This window comes from Salmo trutta, chromosome 14 (assembly GCF_901001165.1).
Source record: "Salmo trutta chromosome 14, fSalTru1.1, whole genome shotgun sequence".
NCBI lineage: Eukaryota > Metazoa > Chordata > Actinopteri > Salmoniformes > Salmonidae > Salmo > Salmo trutta.
The window spans coordinates 2908507-2921852 of record NC_042970.1 but is presented as its reverse complement, the minus strand read 5'-3'; the positions used below and the strand labels follow the sequence as shown (position 1 = coordinate 2921852).

Below are 13346 nucleotides of genomic sequence, written 5' to 3'. Positions count from 1 at the left end.
AGCCAACACATTTGACATTTTTGAAAATGTTTTAAAAAAAGAAAACCCCCCCAGAAATACCTTATCTACATACAGTACCAGTCAAAAGTTGACACACCTACTCATTCCAGTTATGACACACCTACTCACACCTACTCATACCTACTCACACCTACTCACACCTACTCATTCCAGTTATGACATACCTACTCACACCTACTCACACCAGTTATGACATACCTACTCATACCTACTCACACCTACTCATTCCAGTTATGACATACCTACTCACACCTACTCATTCCTATTTTCTACATTGTAGAATAATAGCGAAGACATCAACACTATGAAATATCACATATGGAATCATGTAGTAACCAAAAAAAAGTGTTAAACAAATCAAAATATATTTTATATTTGAGATTCTTTGCCTTGATGACAGCTTTGCACAGTCTTGGCATTCTCTCAACCAGCTTCACGAGGTAGTTTCCTGGAATGCATTTCAATTAACAGGTGTGCCTTGTTAAACGTTCTTTCATTCTTAATGCGTTTGAGCCAAATCAATTGTGTTGTGACAAGGTAGGGTTGGTATACAGAAGACAGCCCTATTTGGTAAAAGACCAAGTCCATATTATGGCAAGAACAGCTCAAATAAGCAAAGAGAAATGACAGTCCATCATTACTTTAAGACATGAAAGTCAGTCAATCCGGAAAATTTCAAGAACTTTGAACGTTTCTTCAAGTGCAGTCGCAAAAACCGTCAAGCGCTATGATGAAACTGGCTCTCATGAGGACCGCCACAGGAAAGGTAGACCCAGGGTTACCTCTGCTGCAGAGGGTGTTCATTAGAGATACCAGACTCAGAAATTGCAGGCCAAATAAATGCTTCACAAAAGTTCAAGAAACAGAGCCATCTCAACAACTGTTCAGAGGATACTGCATGAATCAGGCCTTCGTGGTCAAATTGCTGCAAAGAAACCACTGCCAAAGGACACCAATAAGAAGAAGAGACTTGCTTGGGCCAAGAAACACGAGCAATGGACATTAGACCGGTTGAAATCTGTCCTTTAGTCTGATGAGTCCAAATGTGAGATTTTTGGTTCCAACCGCTGTCTCTTTGAGACGCAGAGTAGATGAACGGATGATCTCTGCATGTGTGGTTCCCACCGTGAAGCATGGAGGAGGAGGTGATATGGTGTGGGGGTGCTTTGCTGGTGACACTGTTGGTGATTTATTTAGAATTCAAGGCACACTTAACCAGCATGGCTACCACAGTATTCTGTAGCGATACACCATCCCATCTGGTTTGCGCTTAGTGGGACTATCATCCAGGCTGTGTAAGGGCTATTTGACTGTGAGCACACAGCCTAGACGACACAGGAGTGGCTTCGGGACAAGTCTCTGAATGTCCTTGAGTGGCCCAGCCAGAGCCAGGACTTGAACCCGATCGAACATCTCTGGAGAGACCTGAAAATAGTTGTGAAGCGACGCTTCACATTCAACCTGATAGAGCTTGAGAGGATCTGCAGATAATTTTTTTTGAGAAACTCCCTAAATACAGGTGTGACAAGCCTGTAGCATCATACCCAAGGCTGTAATCGACTGCCAAAGGTGCTTCAACAAAGTACTGAGTAAACGGTCTGAATACTCATGTAAATGTGATATCAGATTATTTTTTAGAAACTTGCACAAAAAACATTTTGCTTTGTCATTATGGGATATAGTGTTTAGATTGATGAGGGGAAAAAAACTATTTAATCCATTTTAGAATAAGGCTGTAACGTAACAAAATGAAGAAAAAGTTAAGGGGTCTGAATACTTTCCGAATGCGCTGTAGTACTGCATATGAGGTACATACCGTCCCATTCAGTCCCAGGGTTAGGGGTTATAGGTTAAATAAGGTACGCACCGCCAGACCAGGATGCACCACCCCATCCATCCCAGTCAGTCCCAGGGTTAGGGGTTATAGGTTAAATAAGTTACGCACCGCCAGACCAGGATGCACCACCCCATCCATCCCAGTCAGTCCCAGGTCCACCTTCCTCCCCAACGCGTCTCCCAACTTCCTGCCCAACATCTCCAAGGCCACACCCACATTCCCCTTCTTCATCTCCCTGATTGGACAAGGCAGAGAGACAGGTGACAATTTCAGAATTTTACAGATAGAAATGTAATGAATTGAGCTGATTAGATTCCCCATAATACACATATACATATATATATATATATATATACACACACACACACACACACATATACACACACATACATACACAAAAGTATGTGGACACCCCTTCAAATGAGTGGATTCGGCTATTTCAGCCACACCCGTTGCTGACAGGTGAATCAAATCTAACACAGCCATGCAATCTCCATAGACAAACATTGGCAGTAGAATGGCATTACTGAAGAGCTCTGTGACTTTCAACGAGGTCCATACAGAAATGGTTTGTTGAGATCGTGTGGAAGAACTTGATAGGCTGGCACAGAGCCCTGACCTCGACCCCATCGAACACCTTTGGGATGAATTGGAACGCAAATTGCGAGCCAGGCCTAATTGCCCGACCTCACGAATGCTCGTGGCTTAAGTCCCCGCAGTAATGTTCTAACATCTAGCGGAAAGCCTTCCCAGAAGAGTGGAGGCTGTTATAACAGCAAAGGGGGGGGACCAACTCCATATTAATGCCCATGATTTGGGAATGAGATGTTCGACGAGCAGGTGTCCACATACTTTTGGTCATGTAACTTATCTTAAAAAGGCTACAATATGCAAAAATCACACCACAATTTCCTGGTTGTTCAATCTGTAATAGGTAGCCTAATTTCAGTTTACAAAACAAGCAGGTATAGTGTGGAGAATCAATGTACCATCTAAACCTCTGTGAAATACATTTTCCATAACTAAGAATAGTATTTTCAGCTGTTTGAAGCTGGTGTACAAAACCAAAAGATGAAAAAACTAATAGAAATAGCACAAATAGAACAGATCTACCGCTTCTTAGACTTGCTTTCAACGCGAATGACTGATCTATAACTCACATTTCTATATGAATTTGATCAGGTCGCCCAAAAAGTTACTTACTTGATTTTGCCTGTCAGTATTTTTCCAGCGTACTGCATTCCAGTCAGAGCTATGTACATCCTCAGGATCTCATTGGTGCCCTGAAGAGACAGAACACAACGTCAAGTTAAGACCTCTTCATAACTACAATCTAACATGTTCATATCTCCAGTAGATACAGAGCCTTCAGAAAGTATTCACACCCTTCCACATGTTGTTGTTGTTGTTACTTTTTTAATTCTTGAAGCTCTCAAATTGGTTGGTGATCATTGCTAGACAGCCATTTTTCACAAATGCCATACATTTTCCAGATGATTTAAGTCAAAACTGTAACTAGGCCACTCAGGAACATTCAACATCTTCTTGGAAAGCAACTCCAGTATATATTTGGCCTTGTGTTTTAGGTTATTGTTCTGCTGAAAGGTGAATTGGTCTCCCAGTGTCTGGTGGAAAGCAGACCAAACCAGGTTTCCTTATTTTTATCCCCCCCAAAAAACCCTAGTCCTATTTGAGTTTTAGGTTGTTGTTCTGCTGAAAGGTGAATTGGTCTCCCAGTGTCTGATGGAAAGCAGACCAAACCAAGTTTCCTCTAGGATTGTGCTTAGATGTATTCCGTTTATTTTTATCCCTCCCAAAAAAACCCTAGTCCTTCCTGATGACAAACAACATACATGCAGCCGCCACCATGCTTGAAAATATGAGTTGTACTCAGTGGCTTGTTGGAGTTGCCCCCAAACATAACGCTTGGTATTCAGGACTTAAAATGTATTTCATTGCCACATTTTTTACAGTTTAACTTTAGTGCCTATTGCAAACAGAATGCATGTTTTGGAAGGAGGCATGTTTACAACAAGAATATGATTTGTATTCTGTACAGGCTTCCTTCTTTTCAGTCTGTCATTTAGGTTAGTATTGTGGAGTTACTACAATGTTGTTGATCCATCCACAGTCTTCTCCTATCACAGCCATTCATCTCTGTTTAAAGTCACCATTGGCCTTATGGTGAAATCCCTGAGCGGTTTCCTTTCTCTCCGGCAACTGAGTTAGGAAGGACACCTGTATCTTTGTAGTGACTGGGTGTATTGATACACCATCCAAAGTGTAATTAATAACTTCACCATGCTCAAAGGGATATTCAATGTCTGCTTTTTTTATTTTACCCATCTACATATAGATGCCCTTCTTTGACAGGCATTAGAAAACCTCCCTGGTCTTTGTGGTTGAATCTAGGATTGAAATAGCTGAAGGCAGTGTAGATAGATCAATATCTGAGGGGGATTTGTTAGTCAACTTAGATACATGTGGCTTACTTGTTGCCCTAGAGGACTAAATAAACCCTTACTCACCAGCATAATGTAATAGACCGATAGAATTAATGCTTCAATCTAGTTGACATCGGTAAAGTTCTCTCTGTCATCTTTCGTGGAGCAAAGACATTTAGGGACCAGGGAGAAAACGCAATAACACCAACAAAAATATATATATATAAATAAATAAATAAACAAGTCGGGAAAGATTTTCTGGGCAAAATGTCCAAAACGATATCAGTTTGACCGGTTAAGGAGAAAGAAAGCTGTGAAAACAACCCAACGTGTTTCTAATAAAATGTACATTGAAGCTGAACTGAAATCTTATGTGGTTGAAATACTCTGTTTTTATGATGAAGACAGCACCTCTACAGACGGTATCTAACTGGGCATTGCATTCTTACAAGATGCAGAAATAAATAAATCCTATTTCTCCACTCCTGTTCCCGAGTCATAATGTTGCCTACATTTTGTGTATCATTTTACTGTAATAAATGCTTCATTCTGCAGGAGTTAATATTAAGGCCATGTGAGAGGTTACAGACCTACAGTCAGTGTCCAGATTTCAGGTGTCCATTTAACCCATCTGAACGTGCCATTCCCTTGACATACCATAGACCTATTTGAATCATCACGCATAACATAGCCAGCACTGCTATCATCCATCACTACATAACATAGCCAGCACTGCTATCATCCATCACCACATAACATAGCCAGCACTGCTATCATCCATCATCCATCACCACATAACATAGCGAGCACTGCTATCATCCATCAGCACTGCTATCATCCATCATCCATCACCACATAACATAGCCAGCACTGCTATCATCCATCACCACATAACATAGCCAGCACTGCTATCATCCATCACCACATAACACAGCCAGCACTGCTATCATCCATCATCCATCACCACATAACATAGCCAGCACTGCTATCATCCATCACCACATAACATAGCCAGCACTGCTATCATCCATCACCACATAACATAGCCAGCACTGCTATCATCCATCACCACATAGCCAGCAGTGCTATCATCCATCACCACATAACATAGCCAGCACTGCTATCATCCATCACCACATAACACAGCCAGCACTGCTATCATCCATCACCACATAACATAGCTAGCACAGCTATCATCCATCACCACATAACATAGCCAGCACTGCGTTTGTCTTTATTGAATTAAACTTCAACAATGTACTTTATTTTGTTAAAACAACTTTTCTTCCTGTTCCCAAAATCATTATTTAGCTCTGTAGGCTATTGGGCCAACATACAGTTAAACCCTAAAAGTTTAGGCTTATGCACTAATACCAGATAGCCTAAAATAATTAAAGAAAAACCACAATGTAGCCTATCGATATAAATTGCACAAGAAATATAAATGAATGGATTATTGGTATTGTTTCTCTTTATTCAACCCGCTCGCCACCCACCTATCCGCCCTTCAGCCACACAATAGTTCAGGACCCCCAAACCCGATCGCCCCGTGGATGGACCCGCAGGGACTGTGTTATGAGTCAACCCGCGAATCACTAGCATCTAGTCGGTCAAGGTGGACATCTGTCCTCTGGTGGACACTACACGGTTAACTCTGTATAGCTCTCTGTTATTACAGGAGAAACACTGCACTGTGTGTGTGTGTGTGTGTGTGTGTGATACCTCGAAGATCAGCAGGATACGGCAGTCTCTGAGGTAGCGTTCGTAGGGATAGTTCTTAGTGTAGCCAAGTCCTCCTAGGACCTGCAGAGCCTCAGACACACAAATCCAGCCTCCCTCAGAGCTGAACACCTACAGAGAGAGAGGTGAGCAAAGACACAGACAATAAGGTACTCTATCATGTAACGTGTGCAGTGTAACAGTAGTGTGTCTATAGTGTGTCTATAGTGTAACAGTAGTGTGTCTATAGTGTAACAGTAGTGTGTCTATAGTGTAACAGTAGTGTGTCTATAGTGTAACAGTAGTGTGTCTATAGTGTAACAGTAGTGTGGCTATAGTGTAGTGTAACAGTAGTGTGTCTATAGAGTAACAGTAGTGTGTCTATAGAGTAACAGTAGTGTGTCTATAGTGTAACAGTAGTGTGTCTATAGTGTAGTGTAACAGTAGTGTGTCTATAGAGTAACAGTAGTGTGTCTATAGAGTAACAGTAGTGTGTCTATAGTGTAACAGTAGTGTGTCTATAGTGTAACAGTAGTGTGTCTATAGTGTAACAGTAGTGTGTCTATAGTGTAACAGTAGTGTGTCTATAGTGTAACAGTAGTGTGTCTATAGTGTAACAGTAGTGTGTCTACAGTGTAACAGTAGTAGTAGTACTATCAGTAGCAGAAGTAGTAGTAGCAAGAGTATGAGTAGCATCAGCAGTAGTAGCAGCAGTAGTAGTAGTAGTAGCAGTAGTAGTAGTAGTAGTAGTATTGGTATTAGCAGTAGTAGTAGTAACAGTAGCATCAGTAGTAGTAGCAACAGTAGTAGTAGTAGTAGTAGTAGTAGTAGTAGTATTGGTATTAGCAGCAGTAGTAGTAACAGCAACAGTAGTAGTAGTAGCAGTATTGGTATTAGCAGTAGTAGTAGTAACAGTAGCATCAGTAGTAGTAACAGCAACAGTAGTAGTAGTAGCAGTTGTAGTATTGGTATTAGCAGTAGTAGCAGCAGTAGTAGTAACAGTAGCATCAGTAGTAGTAGTAGTAGTAGCTGCAGCAGCAGTAATAATAGTAGTAGTACTATCAGTAGCAGAAGTAGTAGTAGTAACAGCAACAGCAGTAGTAGTAGCAGTAGTAGCAGCAGCATCAGTAGCATCAGTAGTAGTAGTAGCATCAGTAGCATCAGTAGTAGTAACATTAGCATCAGTAGTAGTAGTAGCATCAGTAGCATCAGTAGTAGTAACATTAGCATCAGTAGTAGTAGTAGTAGTAGCATCAGTAGTAGTAACATTAGCATCAGTAGTAGTAGTAGTAGTAGTAGCAGCATCAGTAGTAGTAACATTAGCAGCAGTAGTAGCAGTAGCAGTAGTAGTAGTAGTAGTAGTAGTAGTAGTAGTAGTAGTAGTAGTAGTAGCAGTACCAGTAGTAGTAGCAACAGTAGCATCAATAGAAGTAATAACAGTAGTAGTAGTAGTAGTAGCAGCAGTAGTAACAGTAGTAGTAGTAGTAGTAGTAGTAACAGCAGTAGTAGTAGTAGTAGCAGTAGTAATAGCAGTAACAGTAGTAGTAGTAGCAGTAGTAGTAACAGTAGTAGTAGTAACAGCAGTAGTAGTAGTAGCAGTAGTAATAGCAGTAACAGTAGTAGTAGTAGCAGTAGTAGTAACAGTAGTAGTAGTAGTAACAGCAGTAGTAGTAGTAGTAGCAGTAGTAATAGCAGTAACAGTAGTAGTAATAGCAGTAACAGTAGTAGTAGTAGCAGTAGTAGAAATAATAGTAGCATCAGTAGCTCAATCAGCATCAGTAGTAGTAGTAGTAACAGCAGTTTGTAGTAGTAGTAGTAGTAACAGCAGTTTGCAGTAGTAGTAACAGCAGTAGTAGTAGTAGTAACAGCAGTTTGTAGTAGTAGTAACAGCAGTAGTAGTAGTAGTATCAGCAGTAGTAGTAGTAGTAGTAGTAGTAGTAGTAGTAGTAGTAGTAGTAGTGGTAACAGCAGTAGTAGTGTTGGTAGTAGCAGTAGTAGTAGTAACAGCAGTAGCAGTAGTAGTAGTAACAGCAGTATCAGTAGTAGTAGCAGTAGTAACAGCAGCAGTAGTAGTAGTAGTAGTAGTAGTAGCAGTAGTAGTAACAGCAGTAGTAGTAGTAGTAGTAGTAGTAGTAACAGCAGTAGTAGTAGTAGTAGTAGTAGTAGTAGTAGTAGTAGTAGTAACAGCAGTAGTAGTAGTAGTAGTAGTGTTGGTAGTAGTAGTAGTAGTAACAGCAGTATTAGTAGTAGTAGTAGTAACAGCAGTAGTAGTAGTAGTAGTAGTAACAGTAGTAGTAGTAGTAGTAGTAGTAGTGTTGGTAGTAGCAGTAGTAGTAGTAACAGCAGTATTAGTAGTGTTAGTAGAAGCAGCAGCAGTAGTAGTTTTAGTAACAGTAGTAGTAACACCACAGTATAGTGGTAGTAAAAGTACCTTAACCATAGCAGCCTCTAGAGAACAGTCAGGGACCCCCGGTCGATCCATCATCCCAGCCGTCAGGTACGCCATGCTCTCCATCACAAATGCATTCTGGGCCATCACCGCAAACTTCTCTTGGATCATCCCAAACTCACTGAGGTTCTTCCCAAACTGTTTCCTGCTGCCAGCGTACTCTGCTGTCATCTCTGGAGAGGGAGACAAGATACACCATTATCATCATTACTACAACCATCATCATCATCATCATCATTATGAGCTTCTCACACGCATCATTATAGTCTACAGCTTCATACCGATGAGTTTCTTGATCATTCCAGAGCCGGCGCTGCCCATACTGAACCTGCCAGAGTTCAGGATGTTCATCGCTACCTGGATAATGACATACAGAGAATCAGTAAAACGTTTAAGTGAAAACACATGTACAAAGATATGGCCATTAAAAACTACATGGTGACAGTTAACCGTAGCACCAATACACCATGCAAATGACGCGGCAAGGAGCCTTATTGGCTTTTTGAATGTTCTTCAAAATGGGCAAAAACGTAGTGCAATGGTCTTCAGCGCAAAAACACAAGGCATCTAAACATGTCGTTTTGTTCTCTATGCTCATGATCCATTTCCCTGCGGACACAGGACAGACAGTAGCAGCACGTCTCTGGAGCCGCTGAGCATCTACAGTGGGGGAAAAAAGTATTTGATCCCCTGCTGATTTTGTACGTTTGCCCACTGACAAAGAAATTCTAAGTCTATAATTTTAATGGTAGGTTTATTTGAACAGTGAGAGACAGAATAACAAAAAAATCCAGAAAAACGCATGTCAAAAATGTTATAAAATGATTTGCATTTTAATGAGGGAAATAAGTATTTGACCCCCTCTGCAAAACATGACTTAGTACTTGGTGGCAAAACCCTTGTTGGCAATCACAGAGGTCAGACGTTTCTTGTAGTTGGCCACTAGGTTTGCACACATCTCAGGAGGGATTTTGTCCCACTCCTCTTTGCAGATCTTCTCCAAGTCATTAAGGTTTCGAGGCTGACGTTTGGCAACTCGAACCTTCAGCTCCCTCCACAGATTTTCTATGGGATTAAGGTCTGGAGACTGGCTTGGCCACTCCAGAACCTTAATGTGCTTCTTCTTGAGCCACTCCTTTGTTGCCTTGGCCGTGTGTTTTGGGTCATTGTCATGTTGGAATACCCATCCACGACCCATTTTCAATGCCCTGGCTGAGGGAAGGAGGTTCTCACCCAAGATTTGACGTTACATGGCCCCGTCCATCGTCCCTTTGATGCGGTGAAGTTGTCCTGTCCCCTTAGCAGAAAAACACCCCCTAAGCATAATGTTTCCACCTCCATGTTTGACGGTGGAGATGGTGTTCTTGGGGTCATAGGCAGCATTCCTCCTCCTCCAAACACGGCAAGTTGAGTTGTTTCCAAAGAGCTCCATTTTGGTCTCATCTGACCACAACACTTTCACCCAGTTGTCCTCTGAATCATTCAGATGTTCATTGGCAAACTTCAGACGGGCATGTATATGTATTCTTGAGCAGGGGGACCTTGTGGGCGCTGCAGGATTTCAGTCCTTCACGGCGTAGTGTGTTACCAATTGTTTTCTTGGTGACTATGGTCCCAGCTGCCTTGAGATCATTGACAAGATACTCCCGTGTAGTTCTGGGCTGATTCCTCACCGTTCTCATGATCATTGCAACCCCACGAGGTGAGATCTTGCATGGAGCCCCAGGCCGAGGGAGATTGACAGTTCTTTTGTGTTTCTTCCATTTGCGAATTATCGCACCAAATGTTGTCACCTTCTCACCAAGCTGCTTGGCGATGGTCTTGTAGCCCATTCCAGCCTTGTGTAGGTATACAATCTTGTCCCTGACATCCTTGGAGAGCTTTTTGGTCTTGGCCATGGTGGAGAGTTTGGAATCTGATTGATTGATTGCTTCTGTGGACATGTGTCTTTTTTACAGGTAACAAGCTGCAGTTAGAAGCACTCCCTTAAAGAGTGTGCTCCTAATCTCAGCTCGTTACCTGTATAAAAGACACCTGGGAGCCAGAAATCTTTCTGATTGAGAGGGGGTCAGATACTTATTTCCCTCATTAAAATGCAAATCAATATATAAAATTTTTGACATGCGTTTTTCTGGATATTTTTATTGTTATTCTGTCTCTCACTGTTCAAATAAACCTACCATTAAAATTATAGACTGATCATTTCTTTGTCAGTGGACAAAAGTACAAAATCAGCAGGGGATCAAATACTCTTTCCCCCCCACTGTATTAATCCTGCTGTAGGACTCATTGCGGCCAGCACTAGTAGGTTAAACGAACGACTAAAATTAACATATCACTCAGAAAAATGGATCAGGGGCTCCAGAGTGGCGCAGCCGTCTAAGGCACTGCATCTCAGTTCTAGAGGCGTCACTACAGACCCTGGTTTGATTCCAGGCTCTATCACATCCGGCTGTGATTGAGAGTCCCATAGGGCGGCACACAATTGGCCCAGTGTCGTCCAGGTTTGAGTTTGGCCGGGGAAGGCCGTCATTGTAAATATGAATTTGTTCTTAACTGACTTGCCTAGTTAAATAAAGGTTAAATTAAAAAAAATGTAATGACTCTCCAGCTAGTGAAAAGAGACGTTGAAAAATAACTGCACATCACTAGCATAGAACAGAGGGAAAAGGGAAGTGACATCACCTTGAAGCCTCCTCCTACTTCTCCTATTACATTCTCCACAGGGACTGGACAATTGTCGAACGACACTTCACATGCTGGGGGACAGAAACAGTTATAGAACAGTGAACGGTACACAACAGGGATTTTCCTTGGCTAACTGACCGCTACAGTTATCTTGTTACAATACTTTTAAATCCTTGAAGAGGAGTGAATGAGATCACACAAGGAGAACAGGTATTATTGGTCTCTGTAGTTATATATTACTGGTGGGTCCCCTGATGCCCCGTTTTACCTCTGGCTTTCTGTGATTACCTCTAGGCTAACACCAACAGAAGTACTGTTATTTACTCAACTAGGCTAACACCAACAGAAGTACTGTTATTTACTCCACTAGGCTAACAGCAACAGAAGTACTGTTATTTACTCCACTAGGCTAACACCAACAGAAGTACTGTTATTTACTCCACTAGGCTAGGCTAACAGCAACAGAAGTACTGTTATTTACTCCACTAGGCTAGGCTAACAGCAACAGAAGTACTGTTATTTACTCCACTAGGCTAGGCTAACAGCAACAGAAGTACTGTTATTTACTCCACTAGGCTAACACCAACAGAAGTACTGTTATTTACTCCACTAGGCTAGGCTAACTGCAACAGAAGTACTGTTATTTACTCCACTAGGCTAGGCTAACAGCAACAGAAGTACTGTTATTTACTCCACTAGGCTAACAGCAACAGAAGTACTGTTATTTACTCCACTAGGCTAACACCAACAGAAGTACTGTTATTTACTCCACTAGGCTAACACCAACAGAAGTACTGTTATTTACTCCACTAGGCTAGGCTAACAGCAACAGAAGTACTATTATTTACTCCGCTGGGCTAACACCAACATAAGTACTGTTATTTACTCCACTAGACTAGGCTAACACCAACAGAAGTACTGTTATTTACTCCACTAGGCTAGGCTAACACCAACAGAAGTACTGTTATTTACTCCACTAGGCTAGGCTAACACCAACAGAAGTACTGTTATTTACTCCGCTAGGCTAACACCAACAGAAGTACTGTTATTTACTCCACTAGGCTAGCAGCAACAGAAGTACTGAAGTGAACATCAACAGTAGGTATAGATGTGATCTTACTGTTAGACCCCCTAATGCCTAGTTTGTCTTCTGGTTTTCCGCTGATGATCCCTCCGAAGGCTCGCTCTACGATGAAGGCAGTGATCTTATCTTTCTTCACTCCATCCTCTCCTACCACCTCCGTACGAGCAAACACCGTCATCAGGTCTGCAAACCCACCGTTGGAGATCCAGATCTGGACAGAAGATCATACAGCATAGTCCCACCACTGTCCTTTAGACTGAATCATCATAGCACAAACACAAAGTACCAACAGCAGTTAACTAACACATGACTGACAGGCAAAACCACAGGTAGGAGGATAACGTGTCTCACCTTTGACCCGTTGAGCAGGTATGTTTTCCTGTCTTCTGACAGCGTGGCTTTGGTCTGAATGGACGCAGCATCACTCCCACTGAAACATACAGGATCCACATGAAACAGTCAGATTCAGAGAACATGACAAAACCAAGCTTTAAAATACACAACCACTTCTGTCATTTGTTGGTATTATAAAAGCTGGAAAGCTTTCCAGTGGCTAAAAGACAGCTTTACGGCATACAGATCCAGATGATGTGTGATTGGTCGAAAAGCAGAATGATGTCATCCAGAGTTGGTTCAGGATGGTAAGATTTCAGCAGGTTGTGTTTTTTATTTCACCAGGTATTTATATATTATACATATAACCCTTTATTTAACCAGGTATTTATATATTATATATATAACCCTTTATTTAACCAGGTATTTATATATTATATATATAACCCTTTATTTAACCAGGTATTTATATATTATATATATAACCCTTTATTTAACCAGGTATTTATATATTATATATATAACCCTTTATTTAACCAGGTATTTATATATTATATATATAACCCTTTATTTAACCAGGTATTTATATATTATATATATAACCCTAACCCTTTATTTAACCAGGTATTTATATATTATATATATAACCCTTTATTTAACCGGGTATTTATATATTATATATATAACCCTTTATTTAACCAGGTATTTATATATTATATATATATATACACTGCTCAAAAAAATAAAGGGAACACTTAAACAACACAATGT

The 13346-nt window shown here is 41.1% G+C and overlaps 1 protein-coding gene across 1 annotated transcript in view; it reads right to left on the bottom strand.

Annotated features, from left to right (window-relative positions):
- acad9 (acyl-CoA dehydrogenase family, member 9) overlaps positions 1–13346 on the bottom strand; it is a 48445-nt gene that overhangs the window by 21283 nt on the left and 13816 nt on the right. Inside the window, exons 6-13 of the mRNA XM_029774211.1 lie at positions 12594–12672; positions 12279–12453; positions 11156–11229; positions 8752–8827; positions 8453–8643; positions 6025–6153; positions 3062–3141; positions 1967–2093 (exon numbers count right to left, since the gene is read on the bottom strand). Coding sequence (XP_029630071.1) covers positions 1967–2093; positions 3062–3141; positions 6025–6153; positions 8453–8643; positions 8752–8827; positions 11156–11229; positions 12279–12453; positions 12594–12672 — 931 coding nt within the window. The remainder of the gene's footprint in view (positions 1–1966; positions 2094–3061; positions 3142–6024; positions 6154–8452; positions 8644–8751; positions 8828–11155; positions 11230–12278; positions 12454–12593; positions 12673–13346) is intronic.